General features: G+C 42.9%; 1 protein-coding gene across 1 annotated transcript in view; it reads right to left on the bottom strand.

Annotated features, from left to right (window-relative positions):
- Positions 1-24,426, bottom strand: part of MUC13 (mucin 13, cell surface associated) — a 44,769-nt gene extending 20,343 nt beyond the window's left edge. The window contains exons 1-10 of the mRNA XM_045032822.1: positions 24,369-24,426; positions 20,154-20,183; positions 16,176-16,229; positions 12,495-12,548; positions 9,754-9,786; positions 8,357-8,410; positions 6,881-6,916; positions 4,245-4,298; positions 1,491-1,526; positions 92-214 (exon numbers count right to left, since the gene is read on the bottom strand). Coding sequence (XP_044888757.1) covers positions 92-214; positions 1,491-1,526; positions 4,245-4,298; positions 6,881-6,916; positions 8,357-8,410; positions 9,754-9,786; positions 12,495-12,548; positions 16,176-16,229; positions 20,154-20,183; positions 24,369-24,426 — 532 coding nt within the window. The remainder of the gene's footprint in view (positions 1-91; positions 215-1,490; positions 1,527-4,244; positions 4,299-6,880; positions 6,917-8,356; positions 8,411-9,753; positions 9,787-12,494; positions 12,549-16,175; positions 16,230-20,153; positions 20,184-24,368) is intronic.
- Positions 24,427-27,046: the final 2,620 nt, after the last annotated feature.

Genomic DNA, 27,046 nt, shown 5'->3' on the forward strand with positions numbered 1-27,046 from the left:
TGTATATTTTCACCGAGAAAATTAGAATGAGTATAGAAAATGCACCACTGTCTGTGCAGTGGATTAAGAAAACGGATCACCCCCAACTCACCTTCCTGACATCCTGATGTTGTGTAGTAGTATCCGTATGGGCACTGGCATGTATAATCTTGATATAGGTTAATACACTTAGCACTGCCATTGCATGGTTTATTTGCACAGGGCAGAGGTGCTTCTAAGAGGAAAGATATTGATACAGCTGAACAGTGCACTAGACCAGGAGGATGGAAGCTTTTCATTTTCCTCCTATTAAACTATTTATGCTTCAGGAAAATTCAAACACTTAAACATTCCTTATGACAGTAGGCCAAATCCTCAGCTGGTGTAGAATATACATATATTACCTATCTCATAGAACTGGAAGGTTGTCAAGTCCACTCCAGTCTAGTCCCCTGACTTCACTAGCAGGACCAAGTATGGATTTTTGCCCCAGATGTCTCCCTCAATGATTGAACTCACAATGCTGAGTTTAGCAGGCCAATGCTCAAACCACTGAGCTATCCCTCCCCCGCCTGACTTCCATGGAGCTATGCCTGTTTACAGCAGCTGAGGATCTGGCCGGGCATGCAACAATGAGACCACAGATGAATCATGCTATGCAATCAATTCTAAACCTGAAAGTTTTCCTCTAAGCAAACAAGGCCAAAAAGGACTCATGATTTGCCCTTGGAAAAAGTATTTATTCTCATTGGCTGTACGTACCGTAGGATTTTTTACATTGTGCATCCAGAACCGGGCACAGACATTTTACCATCGTGTCACTGTCTTAACCTAGTGCTTCCACTGTTACTAGCACTTGTGGAGCTGCACTGGCCGTAGACAAATGATGCAAAAACTTCTAGTGGAAAACAAGCCTCTTTTGTGTCTCAATTTCACCATCAGTACAATGTGGATAAGAGAACCAGCTGTATAATAAGACCACATCACAGATATATCAATTACCTGATGTACGTCTAGTGTTCTGAACATGTAACAATGGTATATAATTGGTAGTTGAATATTATCTAGTGATCTCCAAATTCAGACATGCTACGGGTGTATTTGGAGATCACAAGATAATCTCAAAGTCTTTCTTTGTCTCAATGCTAATTGCTATAGGTTAGATCCTTATAGGTGCAGACCACTCAGCTCTGATCCAGCAAAGCATATAAACACATGCTTACCTTCAATAGAGTATTCACATGCTTAAACTTCAAGCACACGGAGAAGTGATTTGCTGGACTGGGGCCAGAATGCTCAGCAACTTGAAGGAATGAGCCCTTAATGCCTTCTGCTGGCCTAAGGCATTTGTTAGAAAGATGTATATTCTGCTCAGAGTGAAAATAGTTCTGGCTGCTCAGAATTATATCATCATTATTTATTAATTCTAATTATTTTCCCATAGCATCCTATTTGGGTCAGGTGCTTTTAGTCCCCTAAATGATCAATCCCTTCCATTTCTCCATGCTTACTTGTTGTCGTCAGGGAAGCTGTGGAATTGTTAGTTCCTATGAAAAAAGGAAACAAAATCTTAGAATACAAGGAAATGGTAAATGTATAAACGCCATTGGGTCTGAACTTTGCAAAGGCAACTAGATGACATGGCTATTTTAACTCCTTAGCAACTGGGAGATGTGCTGGCCTTGTCCACTGGTCACATCACTGTTTCAAATGTTACCATGGAAAATAAGTGTAATTCCATACAGGCTGAATACGAAACCGCCAGGGTTAGTTGGTGGGAACAGAACCTAGAGTGTCAGCACCAAGGATGAATTCACTCCCTGTGCAGGGCACCAGTATGTAGCCTAGGCACCAGGTAAACTCTCTGCTCCAGATTTACAAAGAGTTTAGCTGCCTATAGATGCCTGATGGGATTTTTAAAAATGCTTTTATTTCAATGGGATTTAGGCTCTACACGTCTGAAAACCCCACTAGGGGCCTATCTGCATCTTTAGGTACCCAAATACCTTTGATAATCTGGCCCCTTACTCCTTCCATTTCTTTCTGCCTGGCACAGGAAGGGAAGGTATGGTAGAGTGATGTAGAAAAGTGATTAAATCAATCTTAAAATGCAAATCCTGCTAGAACAGTCTGGTAAATATATGCTTAACAAAGCTATGCACATTGTTACCGGCATTTTATGTGCAACTCCGTTGCTGCGGCTGCCAATACTTACTAACAAAGCATATTCGCTGTGAGGGGGCTTCCATCATGCTTAAGGTGACCAGATAGCAAGTGTGAAAAATCAGGATGGCGGTGAGGGGTATAGGTGTCTATATAAGAAAAAGCCCCCAAAATCGGGACTGTCCCTATAAAATCGGGACATCTGGTCACCCTAATCATGCTCCTGGCCAAGATCCATGAGAACTTGTCTCTGTATTCAGACCTCTTCAACCACCCTCCAGTTCGCCTGTCTTCTAGATGCCCTTTATGGTCTCTTATGCCATATGACGAGGGAATTCGCTTGGTGTGACGAGTGTCAGTAACAACCACCATCAATCACATTCTCATCACCAGCTGAACCATCCGTCCACCGGGTTTTCAGTTGCCATGGCGCCTGTGGCCATCCCTGAACTGGTTCCAAACAGGACAAGGCAATTGTGTGGCCTATCCCTTTAAATGGTTTTTTTCTAATGGCCCACTATGTAGCTGTGGTCAACTTCAGACTATGTCACATATCCTTGACAACTGCCTGCTGACTTACTTCGACGGGGGCTACTGGCTCTTCACCAGGCTGGTGACAATGCTATCAACTGGCTGGGCACACTGCACTTATGCTCCTGCTGCTGCTGCTGATGATGAGCAGAGGGGGAAAATATACATTTTTCTTCAGTTCTTGTTTTGGTTTGTTTGTTCACTTGGGACTGCACTTTGTATACAGTTATTTTCGCTGTTTCGCTGATATAACCAGTAAATGCATCAGTTTCCCCTCTTTGTTTTTGTGTGAGTCTTTCACAGCAGCAGGGGAGAGAAAACATCTAGGAAAATGTGATTGTAAAACCATAAAAACTGTCAGGGGGTTCAGGGGCAAGTGTACTTGAAACTATTTGAAATTTATATTTGAAATTGACGCTCCATTATGTAACCAATACCCTTCTAATATCACCCGCTATTGATATTAGCTTAGCACAGTTACATTACTGGCACTATTGTTTCTTATCCACAATTAGCATGCCCCAGTCAGCCCTTGGCCCACGCCGCTGGGGGCTCCCGTGTTGATTTAAACTACAACAGCAGCGGCGTCCGGAACTCCAGGCCCTTTTAAATTGCCGGCCCCAGGGCAGCTGCTCTCTTTGCCCGCCCCCACCCAGCTGCGGCCGGGGGGGGGAGGGAAAAGGGGCAGGGACGTTAAAGCTTTAATGTTGCTGTGCCACCCCCTCCCACCCCCAGGTTACCAGATGTCCCAATTTTATAGGGACAGTCCCGATTTTGGGGTCTTTTGCTTATATAGGTGCCTATTACCCCCCAGTCCCCGTCCTGATTTTTGACACTTGCTGTCTGGTCACCCTCCCCGCTCCCTCCCCCCATCAGTGGCCCCGCCAATGGGGGTGGGGGAGCGCGGCAACATTAATGCGCTGCCGCGGCAAAGGCCCATCCTTAAAGCACTGCCACAGCAGCGCTTTAATGTCCCCGCCCCTTTTGTCTCCCCTGTGGGCAACTCTGCCGGTACAGACCCGACCAGCAGGCCGCCGATGGGGGGAAGGGGCAGCAAAGGACTGCCACAGCAAAGGACCGTCAGTGCTCTAACGTTGCTACCTGGTCCCCCCCACTTCGGCGGCCTGCCGGTACAGACCCTACTGGCAGGGCCCCCCATGGGACGCAAAAGGGGCAGGGACATTAAAGCGCTGCCGTATGAGCTGGGTATGGGCCGGTGCGGGTTCTTACCAGTATGGAGTACCGGCCCGTACCGGCCCGTACCGGCTCACTTTCACCCCTGCTCCTGGGAGTTCTAACTTTTTAGAAACTGGGGATGTGATGTCCTTGTCGGTTTGTTATGTTAATGTTACCATTGGTAGCGTGCAAATCAAATAACCACATTTTAGACATGGATTACCAAAACCATTGGGGATATCAGCATGAATTAAATCCAGGACTAATGTTAAAATTTCACTATCAAATATATCATTATCCCCAGTTATATTTTACAATTCTTTTCTGTAGCAAAATATTTTTGATTGTGATTTTAAGATTCATACTTATCAATCAGTTCCATTCCTCCCGCTTACCTAGCGTAGTTGTGGGTGCCGGGGTAGTGATGGGTGCCGGGGTAGTGGTACTTTCTGTAAAATAAGAAACTAATCTTTAAAAGCAAGTAACGCTATGACATCCTAGTAAATATATATAGACATCAAACCTGACCTAACTCAGACAGCTGCCATGAAAGTTTTAACTTCCTTGCAAATGGAAGATGTGCTGTTCTTGATGCTTGTTATGGCAATGTGCCAAATATTACTAGATACATTGAATGTTATCACATTATACTCCTGGGAGCATTCTGCACTAAAACTTAAAAATTCTGCATCCTAAAATTAATAATTCAGAGCACAATTTTTAAATTTGCAAATTTTGTTTGTCAAAATAACACTACACGATCACACCAGTTTCAGTTATGTTGGTAATTTATTTCAAAATACCTGCCAGCAAGTGTGTCTGTAACAATACACACAAACAGAAAAATTCCCCCAGGAGTAGAGAGTTAAAGAAACCCTCTGACAACCCAGTTCCTGTTTCTCTGATCCCACCACCAATACCCTCCGGAGCCCAGCCGTGCCTTCCCCCAGCTTAAACATATGCCCCCTTCCTCCCTCAGAGCCAAGGGATCCAGAGGAAGAAACGGCCTGATGCTTGATCCCAGACTTTCACAGGGTTTCCCCTGCACTGCCCTCTCCTTCCCTCAGGGCATGCTGGGAACTGCAGCTGCCTGCAACCCACTAGTTCCCCCTCACCCACCTCCCCCCAGAAGTGTCCTCAATGTGCGAGCTGGGCTCTGCTGGGTTCAGTAGTCCCTTGTGGCGACTAGCAGCATTGCAGCCCATTTCTGAGGAGGAAAGGAAATTCTGTGCGAACCTTAATTTCTGCAAAATTCTGCATTGCACAGTGACACAGAATTCCCCCAGGAGTAATGTTAGGATAAGATATATTCATTGAAACCACTAGGGAGGATCAGAGGGAACAAACCCTGGGATTGTCAGCGCCATGCAGGGCCGCCCAGAGGGGGGGGCAAAGGGGGCAATTTGCCCCGGTCCCCGGGCTCCGCAGGGGCCCCCAAGAGAAGAGCAGAGGCTCCCGCCTCCGCCCCTCTCCTGGAGCCTCAGCGTCTCCGGCGGGGCACCTGAGCCCCGCCCCGCTCAGAGACGGTCCCGCCCCGGCCCCGGCCCCAGCCTCTTACCGAGCACGTCTCTGGCGGGGCCTGAGCTCCGTCCCGCTCAGAGCCGCGTGGTGAGCGGGGCGGGGCTGGGAGCTCCAACGGGGCCTGAGCCCCGCCCCGCTCAGAGCGCCGTGGGGAGGGGGCGGGGCATCTGCCTCCGCTCGGCGTGGAGCTCACAGCCCCGCCCCCTCACCACGCGGCTCTGAGTGGGACGGAGCTCAGGCCCCGCCGGAGACGTGCTTGGTAAGAGGCTGGGGCCGGGGCCGGGGACGGGACCGGGACCGGGACGGGGGCGGGGGGGAGGAGCGGGAGCGGGACCGGGACTGGGGGCGGGGGGTGGGAGCGGGACCCGCCGCCGCAGCGCAGCCCGGTCTTCGGCGGCGGGGGGCCCCTTCTGTTCTGGGACCCGCCGCCTAAGTGCCCGGAAGGCCCGCGGCGGGGACCTCCCCCCCCCGCCACCGAATTACCGCCGAAGACCGGGCTGCGCTTCGGCGGTAATTCGGCGGCGGGGGGCTCCCGTCGCGGGTCTTCGGGGCACTTTGGTGGCGGGTCCCGGAACGGAAGGGGCCCCCGCCGCCGAAGACCCCGGGCCCCCGGAATCCTCTGGGCGGCCCTGGCGCCATGTGTTCAGCAGAAGGTACAGCAGATTGGCAGACTCCAAACAGCTATATCCTCCTTGCAGATCATGCTCCATATATTTGACAGCACCATGTGTATAGTCAGTGTCACTATTTCCCCTGCATAAAAAGTTTCTCCTTTTGTTTATATGGGTCTCACACTACTAGAGGGTGAGGAAAACACAGGAAACACAATTTTAACTGCACAGAATTTGGCCAGGTGGCTCAGGGATTTATATAGGTTCTGAAATTACTGTAAAGTCATGTTTTTAATTGACAGGATTTCAAGTGGGTAATGTGCTCTTTGATATCATCAGCAAATGTGCTGGCTATTCACCGTTCTATCATCAGAAGTTGTATGTTTTATTTACCATTATTTTTCAACACCCAAGTTTTCTAGCGCCACGTGTTTAAATAAAACTCTGGATTTTTAAAAAGGACTTCCATCTACTTAAAACACTCTCTACCTGAAAAAAAACTTGCTACGTGTTTTATTTGCAAAATGCCTTTAACAGAGAGATTAGAGGGAAAAAATTATTTTTCTCCGTTTAGTCAATTACTTCGGGCAGTTGATATCACGTTATGTCCAGCCTGTGTCAGTCGTTCCCCTGTAGACTCAGACAATAAGTCCCACCCCCATTTTTTGTATGGGTGTCCCACTGCTAGAGGGTGATGAATCAGAGAACCTGAAAGCTTCCTTTAAACGCCTTTTAGAAACTGACTATATTCCAAATTGACATCAGCTACTCTGTTGAGTCTTCACAATTAAATCATCATCAGTATCAGTTATATTTTACATTTCTTTTCTGTGGCAAAATATTTTTGATTGTGATTTTAAGATTCATACTTATCAATCAGTTCCATTCCTCCCGCTTACCTAGCGTAGTTGTGGGTGCCGGGGTATTGGTACTTTCTGTAAAATAAGAAACTAATCTTTAAATGCAAGTAACGCTATGACATCCTAGTAAATATATATAGACATCAAACCTGACCTAACTCAGAGAACTGCCATGAAAGTTTTAACTTCCTTGCAAATGGAAGATGTGCTGTTCTTGACGCTTGTTATGGTAATGTGCCAATTATTACTAGATACATTGAATGTTATCACATTATACTCCTGGGGGCATTCTGCGCTAAAAAGTAAAAAGTCTGCACCCAGAAATTAAATATTCTGTGCACAGTATATTAAAATTCTGCAAAATTTATTTGTCAAAATAATGCTACATCATCCTTGCAAATGGATGTTTTTATGCCTTTGACATTTTTATTCCTTCTCCTTAGCTCTTGCAACTGAGGAAGGTGTGGTGGAGATACCTCCTATATATGATTTCTGTCACCTTTTAATAGAAACCACACAACCACAGTCCAGTAAACATATACTGACCCAGGGTCCCCTTCAACAGACATACATAGAAATAAATATCAGTATTATTAAAGGAATCTCCTCAAGCCTAAAAATCTTGCTCTTGGCTGACAAACATGTTAACTGCTATAGTTACAAGATGGCTACAACTGAAAGACTAGAACAGGGGGGAATGTTTTCTCTGTTTAGTTTATTTACTCCATATATTTGACAGCACCATGTGTATAGTCAGTGTCACTATTTCCCCTGCATAAAAAGTTTCTCCTTCTCTTTATATGGGTCTCACACTACTGTAGGGTGAGGAAAACACAGGTAACACAATTTTAACTGCACAGAATTTGGCCAGGTGGCTCAGGGACTTATATAGGTTCTGAAATTACTGTAAAGTCATGTTTTTAATTGACTGGATTTCAAGTGGGTAATGTGCTCTTTGATATCATCAGCAAATGTGCTAGTATTCACCATTATATCATCAGAAGTTGTATGTTTTATTTACTATTATTTTTCAACACCCAAGTTTTCTAGCGCCACATGTTTAAATAAAACTAGGGATTTTTAAAAAGGACTTCCATCTACTTAAAACACTCTCTACCTCAAAAAAAAAACTTGCTACGTGCTTTATTTGCAAAATGGCTTTAACAGAGAGATTAGAGGGGAAAAACTATTTTTCTCCGTTTAGTCAGTTTCTTTACTTTGGGCAGTTGATATTGCGTTGTGTCTAGCCTGTGTTAGTGGTTCTCCTGTAGAGTCAGACAATCAGTGGGTGTCTCACTGCTAGAGGGTGATGAAAACGGAGGACCTGAAAGCTTCCTTTAAACGCCTTTTAGAAACTGACTAAATTCCAAATTGACATCAGCTACTCTGTTGAGTCTTCACAATTAAATCATCATTATCCCCAGTTATATTTTACAATTCTTTTCTGTAGCAAAATATTTTTGATTGTGATTTTAAGATTCATACTTATCAATCAGTTCCATTCCTCCCGCTTACCTAGCGTAGCTGTGGGTGCTGGGGTAGTGGTGGGTGCCGAGGCATTGGTACTGTCTGTAAAATAAGAAACTAATCTTTAAATGCAGGTAACGCAATGACATCCTAGTAAATATATATAGACATTAAACCTGACCTAACTCAGAGAACTGCCATGAAAGTTTTAACTTTCTTGCAAATGGAAGATGTGCTGTTCTTGTCCATTTGTTATGGCAATGTGCCAAATATTACTAGCTAGATTGGATGTTATCACATGATACTCCTGGGGGCATTCTGGGGTATGGGATGCGGGCTCTGGGAGGGATTTTGGAGGTGGGAGGGGGCTTGGGGTGCCAGATACGGGGGTGCTCATCTCAGGCGGCTCCCTGCAAGCGGCAACCTGTTCCAGCTACTCCTAGGTGGAGGTGCGGCAGGTGGCTCCGCACACTGCCCCCACCCCACCCCAAGTGCTGGCTCTGCAGCTCTCATCGGCCAGGAACTGAAGCCATTGGGAGCTGTGAGGGCGGCGCCTGCGGGTGGAGGCAGTGCGCAGAGCTGCCTGCCATGCCTCCACCTAGGAGCAGCTGGGACAGGTCGCCGCTTGCAGGGAGCTGCCAGAGGTGAGTGCCCCGCGGATCCGGCAGGTGAGTGCATTTCTGCAAATGTGACCTATAAAATAAGGCACACACAATTAGCAGACACCAAAAAATTTTGGTTTAAGGGATTTGACCAGCATCACATAAGAACTCTGTGGTTGAGGCAAGGATAGAAGTCAATTCTCCAGGAGGCTAATTCATCCATTTTAACCACAAAACCATCCTTTCTAATGAGGCTCACAGAGGCCTGTAAACAAATGTGGGTCCTACAGATAACAGCCTCATTCACTACACAGTCTTGATACCAAGTGCATGTGATGGACCTGCTCTGGGAATGTGAGGCCAGGGTCTTGTGGAAAAAATATTAGTGATCATGTAACAAAGACTGTTACTGTAATGCATATGCACAAGACGGCCACATCAAACTTGTTAGCTGCTGCATCTGCAAAATGGCAATAACAGAGCGATTGGAGGAAAAAACTGTTTTTCCTCTATTTAGTCACTTTGTTGCCTTTTTCGTTTGACACCTTGTGACTAGCCTGTGTCAGTGTTTCCCCTGTAGAGCCAGGCAACTCTTTGTATGGACGTCTCATTGCTACAGGGGACAAAAAGAGAGGACCTGAAGCTTCTTTTATAGAACTTTTATAAACTGACAAAATTCCAAATTGACAATGACCCTTTAATGTCATCAGCTACTCTGTTGGGTCTTCACAATTAAATCACTGTGAGTTTTATTTATTATTTACAATTATTTTCTATAGCAAAATATTTTGATGGTGATTTTAAGCTTCATACTTATCAATCAGTTCCATTCCTCCTGCTTACCTGTCGTATTAGCTACCTGGGTAGTGGCATTTACTGTAAGAGAAGAAAGAAATCTTTTAATGCAAACCATGCTATGACATCCTAGTAAATATATATTGACATCAGCCCTGACCCTAACTCAGAGAATGGCCATGAAACCTTTAAGTTCCTTGCAAATGGAAGATGTGCTCTTCTTGTCCATTGGTTATGATAACGTCCCAAATATTAACATGTACATTAAACGTTACCATGTTAGGGTAAGATATATTTATTGAAACCACTAGGGGGCATCAGAGGGAACAAACCCTGAGATTGTTAGCGCCATGTGTTCAGCAGCAGCTACAGCAGACTCCAAAAGGCCGTAGCCTCCTTGCAAATCATGTTAGTGTCCCATGATTAGTCCATCAGTAATAATGATTATTCTTCCGCACCCCCATAGCTGTGCATGATGCTATGAAACATCAGATATATTATTCCTCGCTTCACTTCTAGTCCTTCTGTTTACTTGACATAGCTGTGACATATTTGCAAAATGGCTTTAACAGAGAGATTAGAGGGGAAAATACTATTTTTCCTTGTTTAGTTAGTTTCTTTAGTTCGGGCAGTTGATATCATGTTGTGTCTAGCCTGTGTCAGTGGTTCCCCTGTAGAGTCAGACTATCAGATCCACCCCCATTCTTTGTTTGGGTGTCTCACTGCTAGAGGGTGATGGAAACGGAAGACCTAAAAGCTTCTTTTAAACGCCTTTTAGAAACTGACTAAATTCCAAATTGACATCAGCTACTCTGTTGAGTCTTCACAATTAAATCATCATTATCCCCAGTTATATTATACAATTCTTTTCTGTAGCAAAATATTTTGATTGTGATTTTAAGATTCATACTTATCAATCAGTTCCATTCCTCCCTCTTACCTAGCATAGTTGTGGATGCCGGGGTAGTGATGGGTGCCGGGGTAGTGGTACTTTCTGTAAATAAGAAATTAATCTTTAAATGCAAGCAATGCAATGACATCCTAGTAAATATATATAGACATCAAACCTGACCTAACTCAGACAACTGCCATGAAAGTTTTAACTTCCTTGCAAATGGAAGATGTGCTGTTCTTGATGCTTGTTATGGCAATGTGCCAAATATTACTAGATACATTGAATGTTATCACATTATACTCCTGGGAGCATTCTGCACTAAAACTTAAAAATTCTGCATTCTAAAATTTATAATTCGGAGCACAATTTTTAAATTTGCAAATTTTGTTTGTCAAAATAACACTACACGATCACACCAGTTTCAGTTATGTTGGTTATTTATTTCAAAATACCTGCCAGCAAGTGTGTCTGTAACAATACACACAAACAGAAAAATTCCCCCAGGAGTAGAGAGTTAAAGAAACCCTCTGACAACCCAGTTCCTGTTTATCTGATCCCACCACCAATACCCTCCGGAGCCCAGCCGTGCCTTCCCCCAGCTTAAACATATGCCCCCTTCCTCCCTCAGAGCCAAGGGATCCAGAGGAAGAAACGGCCTGATGCTTGATCCCAGACTTTCACAGGGTTTCCCCTGCACTGCCCTCTCCTTCCCTCAGGACATGCTGGGAACTGCAGCTGCATGGAACCCACTAGTTCCCCCTCACCCACCTCCCCCCAGAAGTGTCCTCAATGTGCGAGCTGGGCTCTGCTGGGTTCAGTAGTCCCTTGTGGCGACTAGCAGCATTGCAGCCCATTTCTGAGGAGGAAAGGAAATTCTGTGCGAACCTTAATTTCTGCAAAATTCTGCATTGCACAGTGACACAGAATTCCCCCAGGAGTAATGTTAGGATAAGATATATTCATTGAAACCACTAGGGAGGATCAGAGGGAACAAACCCTGGGATTGTCAGTGCCATGTGTTCAGCAGAAGGTACAGCAGATTGGCAGATTCCAAACAGCTGTAGCCTCCTTGCAGATCATGCTCCATATATTTGACAGCACCATGTGTATAGTCAGTGTCACTATTTCCCCTGCATAAAAAGTTTCTCCTTCTGTTTATATGGGTCTCACACTACTATAGGGTGAGGAAAACACAGGAAACACAATTTTAACTGCACAGAATTTGGCCAGGTGGCTCAGGGACTTATATAGGTTCTGAAATTACTGTAAAGTCATGTTTTTAATTGACTGGATTTCAAGTGGGTAATGTGCTCTTTGATATCATCAGCAAATGTGCTGGCTATTCATCATTATATCATCAGAACTTGTATGTTTTATTTACAATTATTTTTCAACACCCAAGTTTTCTAGCGCCACGTGTTTAAATAAAACTCTGGATTTTTTAAAAAAACTTCCATCTACTTAAAACATTCTTCTACCTGAAAAAAACTTGCTACGTGCTTTATTTGCAAAATGGCTTTAACAGAGAGATTAGAGGGGGGAAAACTATTTTTCTCCGTTTAGTCAGTTTCTTTACTTCGGGCAGTTGATATCGCGTTGTGTCTAGCCTGTGTCAGTGGTTCCCCTGTAGAGTCAGAAAGTCAGTTCCACCCCCATTCTTTGTATGGGTGTTCCACTGCTAGAGGGTGATGAAAACAGAGGACCTGAAAGCTTTCTTTAAACGCCTTTTAGAAACTGACTAAATTCCAAATTGACATCAGCCACTCTGTTGAGTCTTCACAATTAAATCATCATTATCCCCAGTTATATTTTACAATTCTTTTCTGTAGCAAAATATTTTTGATTGTGATTTTAAGATTCATACTTATCAATCAGTTCCATTCCTCCCGCTTACCTAGCGTAGTTGTGGGTGCCGGGGTAGTGATGGGTGCCGGGGTAGTGGTACTTTCTGTAAATAAGAAACTAATCTTTAAATGCAAGCAACGCAATGACATCCTAGTAAATATATATAGACATCAAACCTGACCTAACTCAGACAACTGCCATGAAAGTTTTAACTTCCTTGCAAATGGAAGATGTGCTGTTCTTGATGCTTGTTATGGCAATGTGCCAAATATTACTAGATACATTGAATGTTATCACATTATACTCCTGGGAGCATTCTGCACTAAAACTTAAAAATTCTGCATCCTAAAATTAATAATTCGGAGCACAATTTTTAAATTTGCAAATTTTGTTTGTCAAAATAACACTACACGATCACACCAGTTTCAGTTATGTTGGTTATTTATTTCAAAATACCTGCCAGCAAGTGTGTCTGTAACAATACACACAAACAGAAAAATTCCCCCAGGAGTAGAGAGTTAAAGAAACCCTCTGACAACCCAGTTCCTGTTTATCTGATCCCACCACCAATACCCTCCGGCGCCCAGCCGTGCCTTCCCCCAGCTTAAACATATGCCCCCTTCCTCCCTCAGAGCCAAGGGATCCAGAGGAAGAAACGGCCTGATGCTTGATCCCAGACTTTCACAGGGTTTCCCCTGCACCGCCCTCTCCTTCCCTCAGGGCATGCTGGGAACTGCAGCTGCATGGAACCCACTAGTTCCCCCTCACCCACCTCCTCCCAGAAGTGTCCTCAATGTGCGAGCTGGGCTCTGCTGGGTTCAGTAGTCCCTTGTGGCGACTAGCAGCATTGCAGCCCATTTCTGAGGAGGAAAGGAAATTCTGTGCGAACCTTAATTTCTGCAAAATTCTGCATTGCACAGTGACACAGAATTCCCCCAGGAGTAATGTTAGGATAAGATATATTCATTGAAACCACTAGGGAGGATCAGAGGGAACAAACCCTGGGATTGTCAGCGCCATGTGTTCAGCAGAAGGTACAGCAGATTGGCAGATTCCAAACAGCTATATCCTCCTTGCAGATCATGCTCCACATATTTGACAGCACCATGTGTATAGTCAGTGTCACTATTTCCCCTGCATAAAAAGTTTCTCCTTCTGTTTATATGGGTCTCACACTACTAGAGGGTGAAGAAAACACAGGAAACACAATTTTAACTGCACAGAATTTGGCCAGGTGGCTCAGGGACTTATATAGGTTCTGAAATTACTGTAAAGTCATGTTTTTAATTGACTGGATTTCAAGTGGGTAATGTGCTCTTTGATATCATCAGCAAATGTGCTGGCTATTCATCATTATATCATCAGAACTTGTATGTTTTATTTACAATTATTTTTCAACAGCCAAGTTTTCTAGCGCCACGTGTTTAAATAAAACTCTGGATTTTTAAAAAAAACTTCCATCTACTTAAAACATTCTTCTACCTGAAAAAAACTTGCTACGTGCTTTATTTGCAAAATGGCTTTAACAGAGAGATTAGAGGGGGAAAAACTATTTTTCTCCGTTTAGTCAGTTTCTTTACTTCGGGCAGTTGATATCGCGTTGTGTCTAGCCTGTGTCAGTGGTTCCCCTGTAGAGTCAGACAGTCAGTTCCACCCCCATTCTTTGTATGGGTGTTCCACTGCTAGAGGGTGATGAAAACGGAGGACCTGAAAGCTTTCTTTAAACGCCTTTTAGAAACTGACTAAATTCCAAATTGACATCAGCCACTCTGTTGAGTCTTCACAATTAAATCATCATTATCCCCAGTTATATTTTACAATTCTTTTTTGTAGCAAAATATTTTTGATTGTGATTTTAAGATTCATACTTATCAATCAGTTCCATTCCTCCCGCTTACCTAGCGTAGTTGTGGGTGCCGGGGTAGTGGTACTTTCTGTAAATAAGAAACTAATCTTTAAATGCAAGCAACGCAATGACATCCTAGTAAATATATATAGACATCAAACCTGACCTAACTCAGACAACTGCCATGAAAGTTTTAACTTCCTTGCAAATGGAAGATGTGCTGTTCTTGATGCTTGTTATGGCAATGTGCCAAATATTACTAGATACATTGAATGTTATCACATTATACTCCTGGGAGCATTCTGCACTAAAACTTAAAAATTCTGCATCCTAAAATTAATAATTCGGAGCACAATTTTTAAATTTGCAAATTTTGTTTGTCAAAATAACACTACACGATCACACCAGTTTCAGTTATGTTGGTTATTTATTTCAAAATACCTGCCAGCAAGTGTGTCTGTAACAATACACACAAACAGAAAAATTCCCCCAGGAGTAGAGAGTTAAAGAAACCCTCTGACAACCCAGTTCCTGTTTCTCTGATCCCACCACCAATACCCTCCGGAGCCCAGCCGTGCCTTCCCCCAGCTTAAACATATGCCTCCTTCCTCCCTCAGAGCCAAGGGATCCAGAGGAAGAAACGCCCTGATGCTTGATCCCAGACTTTCACAGGGTTTCCCCTGCACTGCCCTCTCCTTCCCTCAGGGCATGCTGGGAACTGCAGCTGCATGGAACCCACTAGTTCCCCCTCACCCACCTCCCCCCAGAAGTGTCCTCAATGTGCGAGCTGGGCTCTGCTGGGTTCAGTAGTCCCTTGTGGCGACTAGCAGCATTGCAGCCCATTTCTGAGGAGGAAAGGAAATTCTGTGCGAACCTTAATTTCTGCAAAATTCTGCATTGCACAGTGACACAGAATTCCCCCAGGAGTAATGTTAGGATAAGATATATTCATTGAAACCACTAGGGAGGATCAGAGGGAACAAACCCTGGGATTGTCAGCGCCATGTGTTCAGCAGAAGGTACAGCAGATTGGCAGACTCCAAACAGCTATATCCTCCTTGCAGATCATGCTCCATATATTTGACAGCACCATGTGTATAGTCAGTGTCACTATTTCCCCTGCATAAAAAGTTTCTCCTTCTGTTTATATGGGTCTCACACTACTAGAGGGTGAGGAAAACACAGGAAACACAATTTTAACTGCACAGAATTTGGCCAGGTGGCTCAGGAACTTATATAGGTTCTGAAATTACTGTAAAGTCATGTTTTTAATTGACTGGATTTCAAGTGGGTAATGTGCTCTTTGATATCATCAGCAAATGTGCTGGCTATTCATCATTATATCATCAGAACTTGTATGTTTTATTTACAATTATTTTTCAACACCCAAGTTTTCTAGCGCCACGTGTTTAAATAAAACTCTGGATTTTTTTAAAAAAACTTCCATCTACTTAAAACATTCTTCTACCTGAAAAAAACTTGCTACGTGCTTTATTTGCAAAATGGCTTTAACAGAGAGATTAGAGGGGGAAAAACTATTTTTCTCCGTTTAGTCAGTTTCTTTACTTCGGGCAGTTGATATCGCGTTGTGTCTAGCCTGTGTCAGTGGTTCCCCTGTAGAGTCAGACACTCAGTTCCACCCCCATTCTTTGTATGGGTGTTCCACTGCTAGAGGGTGATGAAAACGGAGGACCTGAAAGCTTTCTTTAAATGCCTTTTAGAAACTGACTAAATTCCAAATTGACATCAGCCACTCTGTTGAGTCTTCACAATTAAATCATCATTATCCCCAGTTATATTTTACAATTCTTTTCTGTAGCAAAATATTTTTGATTGTGATTTTAAGATTCATACTTATCAATCAGTTCCATTCTTCCCGCTTACCTAGCGTAGTTGTGGGTGCTGGGGTAGTGGTGGGTGCCGGGGTAGTGGTACTTTCTGTAAATAAGAAACTAATCTTTAAATGCAAGCAACGCAATGACATCCTAGTAAATATATATAGACATCAAACCTGACCTAACTCAGACAACTGCCATGAAAGTTTTAACTTCCTTGCAAATGGAAGATGTGCTGTTCTTGATGCTTGTTATGGCAATGTGCCAAATATTACTAGATACATTGAATGTTATCACATTATACTCCTGGGAGCATTCTGCACTAAAACTTAAAAATTCTGCATTCTAAAATTTATAATTCGGAGCACAATTTTTAAATTTGCAAATTTTGTTTGTCAAAATAACATAAGTATAACATATGCCTCCTTCCTCCCTCAGAGCCAAGGGATCCAGAGGAAGAAACGCCCTGATGCTTGATCCCAGACTTTCACAGGGTTTCCCCTGCACTGCCCTCTCCTTCCCTCAGGGCATGCTGGGAACTGCAGCTATCTAGAACCCTCTAGTTCCCTCCCCAGCCCCGCAGCAATGTCTTCTATTGCGAGCTCTGCTAGGTTCAGTAGCCCCTTGTGGCAACTAGCAGCATTGCAGCCCAAAGGGCCATAGCCTCCTTGCAGATCATGTTAGTGCCCCACAATGAGTTGATCAGTAATAATAATTGTTCTTCAACACCATAGCTATGCCTGATGCTTTGGAATGTCAGATATATCACTCCTCATTCCACTTCTATTCCTTCTGCTTACCTGACATAGCTGTGAAAGCTGCAGCAGAACCTCCTACGAAAGAGCTAACTACATGACATCTCTGGAGATCAGCTCTGATTATTACATACGTACTATCCCAGGCAAGTAACCCATGGGAGTTAGAACTCCCTAAAAAGTGAGAGATGGAATGTGCCTGTCTATTTGTTAGGCTTATGTTCCAAGTGTGAAGATTTAAAGTACCTGTGAGCAGGTTCGTGGGCAGTATGTTTATCAAAACCCACAAGGGAGATTCAGCAGTAACAAAATCCTGCTCCTATAGCAGCAGAGATGAAATTCACCAGGTACTGTGTTGACTTACTACAATGATATTATCATTATTTTTCATGCTAATAATTCTTTTCCACGGAACCATATTTGTGCCTGGTGTTTTTATGCCTTTGATATTTTTATTTCTTCTCCTTAGCTCTTGCAACTGAGGAAGGTGTGGTAGAGATACCTCCTATATATGATTTCTGTCACCTTTTAATAGAAACCACACAACCACAGTCCAGTAAACATATACTGACCCAGGGACCCCTTCAACAGACATACATAGAAATAAATATCCATATTATTAAAGGAATCTCTTCCAGCCTAAAAATCTTGCTCTTGGCTGACAAACATGTTAACTGCTACAGTTAAAAGATGGCTACAACTGAAAGACTAGAACAGGAGGGAATGTTTTCTCTGTTTAATTTATTTACTCCATATATTTGACAGCACCATGTGTATAGTCAGTGTCACTATTTCCCCTGCATAAAAAGTTTCTCCTTCTCTTTATATGGGTCTCACCCTACTATAGGGTGAGGAAAACGCAGGAAACACAATTTTAACTGCACAGAATTTGGCCAGGTGCCACAGGGATTTATATAGGTTCTGAAATTACTGTAAAGTCATGTTTTTAATTGACTGGATTTCAAATGGGTAATGTGCTCTTTGATATCATCAGCAAATGTGCTGGTATTCACCATTATATCAACACCCAAGTTTTCTAGCGCCACGTGTTTAAATAAAACTCTGGATTTTTTAAAAAAACTTCCATCTACTTAAAACATTCTTCTACCTGAAAAACACTTGCTATGTGCTTTATTTGCAAAATGGCTTTAACAGAGAGATTAGAGGGGAAAAACTATTTTTCTCCGTTTAGTCAGTTTCTTTACTTCGGGCAGTTGATATCGCGATGTGTCTAGCCTGTGTCTGTGGTTCCCCTGTTGAGTCAGACAGTCAGTTCCACCCCCATTCTTCGTATGGGTGTTCCACTGCTAGAGGGTGATGAAAACGGAGGACCTGAAAGCTTCCTTTAAACGCCTTTAGGAAACTAAATTCCAAATTGACATCAGCTACTCTGTTGAGTCTTCACAATTAAATCATCATTATCCCCAGTTATATTTTACAATTCTTTTCTGTAGCAAAATATTTTTGATTGTGATTTTAAGATTCATACTTTGATTGTGATTTTAAGATTCAACATCAATCAGTTCCATTACTCCCGCTTACCTAGCATTCTGGTGGGTGCCGGGGTAGTGGTGGGTGCCGGGGTAGTGGTACTTTCTGTAAATAAGAAACAAATCTTTAAATGCAAGCAACGCAGTGACATCCTAGTAAATATATATAGACATCAAACTCAGAGAACTGCCATGAAAGTTTTAACTTCCTTGCAAATGGAAGATGTGCTGTTCTTGTCCTTTTGTTATGGTAATGTCCCAAATATTAACGTATACATTGAATATTATCACATTATACTCCTGGCGGCATTCTGCGCTAAAATTAAAAATTCTGCACCCAGAAATTAAAAATTATGTGCACGATATGTTAAAATTCTGCAAAATTTATTTGTCAGAATAACACTACAGAAACCTACCTGATGCAGCTGTAGGAGCTGCAGCTGATGTACAAAAGAAAACAAATATCACTGGTTAGGATAAGATATATTTATTGAAACCACTAAGGGGCATCAGAGGGAACAAACCCTGAGATTGTCAGCTCCATATGTTCAGCAAGCAGCAGCAGCTGCAGCAGCTTGGCACACCCCAAAGGGCTGCAGCTGATGTACAAAAGAAAACAAGCAAAGAGTCTTGTGGCACCTTATAGACTAACAGACGTTTGGGAGCATGAGCTTACGTGGGTGAATACCCACTTCCTCGGATCCAAGCTGCAGCAGCTTGGCAGATCCCAAAGGGCTGAAGCCTTCTTGGAGCTGCAGCTGATGAACCATAGAAAATAAATATCCACAGACATTGTAAATGTCTGACATCTGTGGACATCGGCTCTGATCATAACTCAGGCAAATAGCGCATGGGAGTTTTAAAACTTCCTACCAACTGGGAGATGGGATGTTCTAGTGCTATTATTATGCCTAGACTCCAAAAGGTAAAAGGTTTTGTTAGGACAAATTTATCTAAATCCTTAGGGGGCATCTGTGGGAACAGCACCTGGGACCTTCAAAACCAGAGGTGAAGTTCACCAGCTACTCCACCATTTTATGAATACAACAAAGAAATATATTATTTATGAGTCATTACTATTTGTCTACACCATATCTGTTCCTGAGCTTTTAAGCCACAGACTGAGCAATCTCTTGTATGCCTACCACTGACTTCAGAGATGGGGAAAATGTGGTAGTGGTATTCTAATAAGAGAGTAAATGACCTAACAATTCAAACCTCAATGTGATAGAGAAAAATATAATTTAAATATAGACTACGGGTCTGATCCTTACTCAGGAAAAAAATCACCCATGGGAATTTGAACCTCTGAGCAATGGGATGTAATTTTTTTAGTTTGTTATGTGAATGTTAATATTGTACATATATATCTGTGCGTTGGATCCTCACTCAGGGAAAAGTCACCATGAGAATTTTAACTTCTGAGCAATGGGACATGTGAGTTCCTTGGCTCTTTTTTACATTAAAGTTAACTTTTAACATAAATGTATCTATGCGTTGGTATAACATTGATCAAACCTATTACTGGGACCAGAGACAAAAACCCAAAACGTGAAGCACCACCAGCTATTTGCTGGCTCTTCACAGAAGAACTAAATCTTCCTTTAAACACATTATATAAACTGACTAAATTTCAAATTGACATCAGCTCCTCTGTTGGGTCTTCACAATTAAATCATCATCAGTATCATTTATTATTTACAATTATTTTCTATAGCAAAATATTTTTGATGGTGAGTTTAAGATTCATACTCATCCATCAGTTCCATTCCTCCCGCTTACCTGGCGTAGTTGTGACGCCCTGGGTATTTACTATAAAAGAAGAAACAAATCTTTAAATGCAAGCCACACTATGACATCCTAGTAAGTATATATTGACATCAGGCCTGATGCAAACTCAGAAAACTGCCATGAAAGTTTTAACTTCCTTGCAAATGGAAAATGTGCTGTTCTTGCCGTTTATGGTAATGTCCCAACTATTAACATATACATTGAATGTTACCACGTTATACACGTGGGGTCATTCTTCACCAAAAATTAAAAATTCTGCGCACAATATTTTAAAATTCTGCAAATGTTAAATGCTATATATATGTGCTATATATGCTATATAGTCATATTTTGGTATATGCTATATAGTCATGCCAGGTCAATTATTTTGGTAATTTATTTCAAAATACCTGCCAGCAAGTAAATACAGACACACACAAACATTCTCACAGGAGTAGAGAGCTAAAGAAACCCTCTGACAACCCAGTTCCTGTTTCTCTGATCCCCCCACAACCAACACCCCCGAGCCCAGCCATGCCTCCCTGAGCCCAGCTTAGACATCTGCCCCCTTCTTCCCCCAGAGCCCAGGGATCCAGAGGGATAAACAGCCTGATGCTTGGTCCCAGGCTTGCACAGTTTCCTGTGCACTGCCCTCTCCTTCCCTCAGGGCATGCTGGGAACTGCAGCTGCCTGGAACCCTCTAGTTCCCTCCCTCTGCCCCCAGCAGTGTCTTCTATGTGCGAGCTGGGCTCTGCCGGGTTCAGTAGCCCCTTGTGGTGGCTAGCAGCATTACAGCCCATTTCGGGGGGAGGGGGGGAAAATCTCTGCACACATTAATTTCTGCAAAATTCTGCATTCAGTGGCACAGAATTCCCCCAGGAGTAATGTTAGGACAAGATATATTTATTGAAACCACTAGGGGGCATCAGAAGGAACAAACCCTGGGATTGTCAGCGCCATGTGTTCAGCGGCAGCTTGGCACACCCCAAAGGCCCGTAGCCTCCTTGGAGTAGCAGCTGATGAACCAAAGAAAACAAATATCCACACCACTACACCAGCGTGGTAAATGTATGAGCTCTAAGGACATAACTCGGGCAAATAGCTCGTAGGAGTTTTAACTTCCTAGCAATTGGGAGATGTGATGTTCTAGCCCAGTTATCATGCTTAGGCTCCAAAAGGCAACAGGTATTGTTAGAACAAATTTATCTGAATCCTAAGGGGGTATCCATGGGAACACCACCTGGAACCTTCAGAACCAAGGGTGAAATTCACCAGCTATTCCACGCTTTTATGAATACAACAAATATATTATTTATTAGTAATTACTATTTGTCTACATTAGATTTGTGCTTGGTGCTTTTAAGCCTCAGAGTGAGAAATCTCTACTATGCCTCCTCAATTTCAAACCTCAACATGACAATCTGATTAAAACATAATAGCCCTCAGGTCTGATCTTTAGTCAGGGAAAAATCACCCATGGGAATTTTAACTTCTGAACAATGGGACATGTGATTTCCTTAGCTGTTTGTTATGTTTATGTTAAAAGTTAACTTTAATATATCTATGCTTTGGTATAATATTATCAAAGCCACCACTGGGACCCAGAAGAAAAACCTAGAACATGAAGCACCCAGGGTGAAATTCACCAGCTATTTGCTGGATCATCACCATTGGGGTTGTACTTTTTTGGGGGCTTAGATGGTGTTTTTGTTGCTGTACAGCGCCTAGCACTGTAGACTCATGGTCCATGTCCAAAGTTTCCCACAACACTAATAATGAGCTAAATAAATGTTACCAACAGACTGAGTGTTATTTATTAGCAATGATTATTTTTCTACAGCATCATATTTGTTCCTCCTTCCTTTAAGCCTCGTATTATAGGCAGGGCAGGTAGCACCTCTTCTGATTAAAGTTGCTAAACGCGTCTATTACAGGACCTTGTTTTCAATTGCTTCTAACTTTGCCAAACTTCAACTGTTTGGGTTGAAATTTTCCATGCTGGGTAACTGCCTCAGGCCGAATTCTTGTGGACGGGAGCCAGGGATTGGCTGGATAAAAAATGGGACTGGCTGGATAAAAAGACTGGGACAAAGAGACAGAGGCCTGGGGAGGTGATTGGACGAGGACGCCAGGGAAGGCTTCTGGGACCTGAAGTTCCCTTTAAATGTATTTTATAAATTAACTAAATTTCAAATGGACAGTATCTGTTTAATATCATCTGCTGGTCTGTTGGTTCTACACAACAATTAAATCATCACTGGTATTATTTACAATTTTTCAATAGAAATATATTTGCGATGGGTGATTTTAATACTTATCAATAAGGGTGGCAGATTTCAATTTTTTTTATATTTTTGCTATATAATATAGGTGTTTATTTTTAAGCTTTTTAACATTTTTGATCAATTTAAGTTTTCACAGTTTTGGGAAATAATGGGGGGTGTCAAAATAACTTTTAATGACAGCAGGTGGTAAGATTAAATAAGTTAAAGTTTTATAAACCATGAAAACACACTGTTAACATCATGTATCAAAATAATATATTAAGTAAATATTCTTATATTAAACTCTAAGAAGCTCTCAAGTAGCTTTTTTTTTTTTAACTTTGCTTATCTGTAAATTTCAACGAGTATAGGACATATTTTTTCTGGTTTGTCTGTTTATGGTGAAATTGACATTTACCAACATTTAGCAATAAAAATGTAATCCTTACAAGCCTACTAATCAGTTAATTCCATTCCTCCTGCTTTTCTGATCCTAACTCAGAGAAATAGCCTATGAAAGTTAATTTCCTTGAAAATGGGAGATGTGATGTTCTTGTCCATTTGCTATGTTAATATCCCAAATATTAACATGTAAATTAAATGTTATCACAAGTTCTGTTAAATTAAATGTTATCACAAGTTGCGATACAGTGGTACAGTGGGGGTGGGAAGAGGCAGGGCTCGGGTGGGGACTTGGGGGAAGGGGTGGAGTGGGGGCGGAGCCTGGGGCGGAGCAAGGGTCGAGCACCCCAGGAAACTCATAAAGACGACACCTATGCATGAGGTATTGCTGCCCGCAAACAACTCCAAAGGATTTTCATTTAAAAATGAAAGATTTGGGAACAAGCACAGCAGTTCCTATGTCTCCATGTTTATAATATATATAGGTCATTGGACTGTACGCTATTCATGTTCGTACAGTGCCTAATTCGTTGTGAGTGCAACTGGAAATAATAATAATACCACCTAGCTCTTATGCAGCACTTTGCATCAGCAGATCTCAAAGCAATTTTCGATGGCATTGGGAGAAATGAATGTGTCACAATGACTGGTTTATCTAATGTATTGTGTGTGTATCACTATAGTTACTGAGCTTGTGAACTCCCCTCACATTGCTCTAAAGCTGTGAAGACCTTCAGACAGCTGCCATCCAAGCGTCTGCTCTTTCCCACCCCTCCCCCATTTCTGAATGTACTCCTACATTACAAAAAAATCAGGAAGGAAGGAATTAAGGCTGTTGCTCTGTCTTGTTATTATATCAGTGACAATGCTTGAGTCAAATCAAGTAAGTTAAAGATTGACTCTCAGCTTTCTCTTGGCATATTCCTGGCTTTTGCTGATTTGATACTTTACTAGATTTAAGCCTGGCTATCAGATACCTATCCCCAGCCCCTTATCATTTATTGTGTACCCAATCTCATGCCTTCAAACTCAACAGCAAAACTCCCATTGACTTCAACGGGGCAGGATCAAATCCTGTGTGAATCAGCTGGTGTGGAGCTGGTTTTTGTGAAGATTATTCTTTCAGGGATTACGTGTTTTGCTGAAATAAAGGACACCTACCGCACACGGTTCTCCTGAAGCTGAAGTGGAATAGTTACTTATTTACTGATGAAAATAGCCCCGCTTCTTATCTTTTCTAATGAACACTTAATCACCGTGCTCCGGTACATAGGTCACGCAAACAGATCTCAACTTTACGAATAAAATCAATTTAATCACAAAACAACAATGTTTTTGTCTGGGTCTGCGACTAGGTAAAACTTGGGGTCGGTTAAATTTTTCCACCCCTTCATGAAACAGAAACTAGAAGCACTGAAAGGTAACCATTCTTCTGCTGAATATTTCATTCTTTTAGGAACCACCTTAGTAGATGCACCACTAGGAAAATGTTACCCATTCCCTGTGTAGATGAATTGGGTTGTTATTTAAAAGTCCCAGAATAGAAGATAGCATTTCTTACCTTTCCCGGCACAGAAAGCAAAGCTAAGCAGAAGGGCGAGAGATACGTAGCCCTTCATTTTTGAGGCTGCTCTCAGGTAATCCTACAAGGAAGTGGTTTCTCTCCTAAGGTCTGCTCATTTAAGATTGTTCTAAAAGGTACAGAGTTCAATCTCTAACTGACGTCAGAATTGCAAATGGCAGCAAATGGATGATGTTAATTTGTTTGAGCTTCCTCTTTAGACTTTGAGACAGAATGATGCTAGCTTGCTTAATACCAACAATTAACTTGCTGTAAAATGACGGCACTTTAAGCCTCAGCTCATAATTGCATTAGTCATATAAGCAAATGATTCTTTCCGTATGCTCAGTGGGATACAACTTCTAGGCCAAGACGTACATTTCAGTTCAGAAAAGTAAAAGGTAACAGAAAACAGCTGGAGTTTGGAAGCCACAGAAATGGGTGTTGGACTGAGCCTGAACAAAGCACATTTGCAAAATAAACACTCTTTATCCTCAACTCCTGGCAAGGCAAGTGGCAGCATAAGCAACTGTTGACATAAATGACTGTGGGGTCAATTATAAATCTCTTTGCTGCTGTTGAAAGTTGCTCTGCTAGGCCTGGAACCCTTCTGTCAGGGCTGGGTTCGATCTGTCTAGAAGGACTTTCCTAAGACTAAATAAAGCTAAGGCTCGAGGGCTGAGTCAGAGCCGTAGCTCTACTACTTGCTCTGGGCAATTAAAAGGTAACGTCCCTGGTCTCCTTTGCGGGTGCCTCTTCCCTGTGCGTAAGCCCTCAGATTTCTTTGGGAACATGGAACCACAAGGGTCTGTTTATTTGGGGTGAAAGGGGACAAGCAATCACTAGATACATGAAATCCCTCTATATATTTACATAAATGAAACAGAGCCACCCAAATCAGAGCATCAGGCGTTTGCTCCCCCCGCCCCCGCCCCGTTCTAATAATAATTGTCTGACATACGGAGGTCCAGAACTCTTAGTCCCGCCCCAACCCCAACTGCCTAAAACCCCACTTCTGAGTCCCGTTAGTGACAGTCAAGGGGCACCAAGGAGCGACTCACCTCCACCTCTGTTCCAGTCCAGAGAACCACTCTGCCACGTTCTGTTCCAGTGGGCATCTATGTGTCCAGTTCTGTAATATCAGCCCTGCTTTCACCAGCCTGCTGGGCTGGGGCTCTGTGAAGTCAGCTCAGCATTGCTGCTTTCTGTCAGGTTGCTGCATGTACATCTCTGCGTCACTGTTGTTGCTGCTCCAATCAGGACTAGCTGCAAAGTCAGCTCTGCATCATTGACATTTGTCTGGCTGGGCCTCACTGCAAAGTCAGCTCTGTCCTGCTGCTGCCACCACAGTCCAGTTTGGCCAACTCCTGCAGATTCATGCTCTACAGGATGCAGTCTCCCAGTGGGGGACTCAGAGCAAACCAGGACTCTGGCTCCTGACCTTTAGGACAAAGCCCTCCTCCCTAATAAGCCTGAGTTTCATTACCAAACCTTAGTTCACTTCCCATGAAGTTAAGGTGGCTCACTCTCTCCAGGTCCTTACCTGCATGTTATGCCCTTCCAAGAGCACAGTAATGAGAAGAATCTATTCTCACTCATACAGTCAAAGCATAAAGGTATTCCAACCAAACGCAGTAGATGGAATTATGGGTAAGCAATATTATAATTCATTTAAATGAAGCTGACCAGAGCTGGGCTTTCCTCGCCTCACCTAGACTAGTGAGCAGAGTTCCATCCAACTAAATCTTCTGGCCTGGCAGGTGTATAGAGCTGAAGACTAGCTCTCTGCCGAGAGGGGCAAAGTACACCAGGCCGTCTACTGCCATGACAAGAATGTAGAAATTGCCATCCAGCACCTTCTTCCCCAAATGTACGTACATACGTGCGTGCGTGTGTGAGAGAGAGAGAGAAAGAGAGAGAGAGAGAGTGTGTGTGTGTAAGCTGGCTGTTTATGGTAGTGGGGAGTCTGGGGAAGGGAGTGCTGTGAAAGGCAGGCCTCACAATTGGGACAGAGTTATGGCTGTGGTATAATATATCATGATTGTTCTAGCAGTCAGATGTGCCTCTCTGATGGGAGCAGTAACAGGCATGTGTTGTGTTACATGCCTTCCCCTTTCATTGCTGTGGTTTTGTATTAGGTATGTGATGTGCATAGTAGCAACACTCAACACACACACACACAAGGATCACACACAGCACAGCCTTCTTGATATTCCAAGAGGGTGATGCTGAGAAGGAGCAGACAAACACAGCTTGATTCACTGTTTATCTTGGGGTTGTATCTATGTTTTAATTGCCACCAAACTATGAAACATCTGTATTCAGGAATCACACATGATCATGGAAAGGGAAGGAGCGAATGTTTCAAAATTAAGAATATTAGATGGTTTCCCCCTCACACAGCCTCCTGATGTCTAGCTGGATCCAAAAGTGGAGAAACACAAGTGTTTGCAGTATTTATGGGTGGGTGGGGAGTTCATTCCCCTCTCCAGGGGGAGATGGAATTTACCAGCCAGCTCTATTCTGATAGATTTTCTTATACCTTTTAGAGAGCCTCAGTGCTGAGGGAATCATTCTCTTTCTTGTGTCCTGTGATACTGGCGCCATGAGCACAGCTAGAATCCTAAGGAGACCGTCCCTCTCCTGTAGAGTGATTGGAGCTGGACCGTCTCTCTCAT

The sequence above is a fragment of the Mauremys mutica genome, chromosome 10 (assembly GCF_020497125.1).
Source record: "Mauremys mutica isolate MM-2020 ecotype Southern chromosome 10, ASM2049712v1, whole genome shotgun sequence".
In the NCBI taxonomy this organism is placed as follows: domain Eukaryota; kingdom Metazoa; phylum Chordata; order Testudines; family Geoemydidae; genus Mauremys; species Mauremys mutica.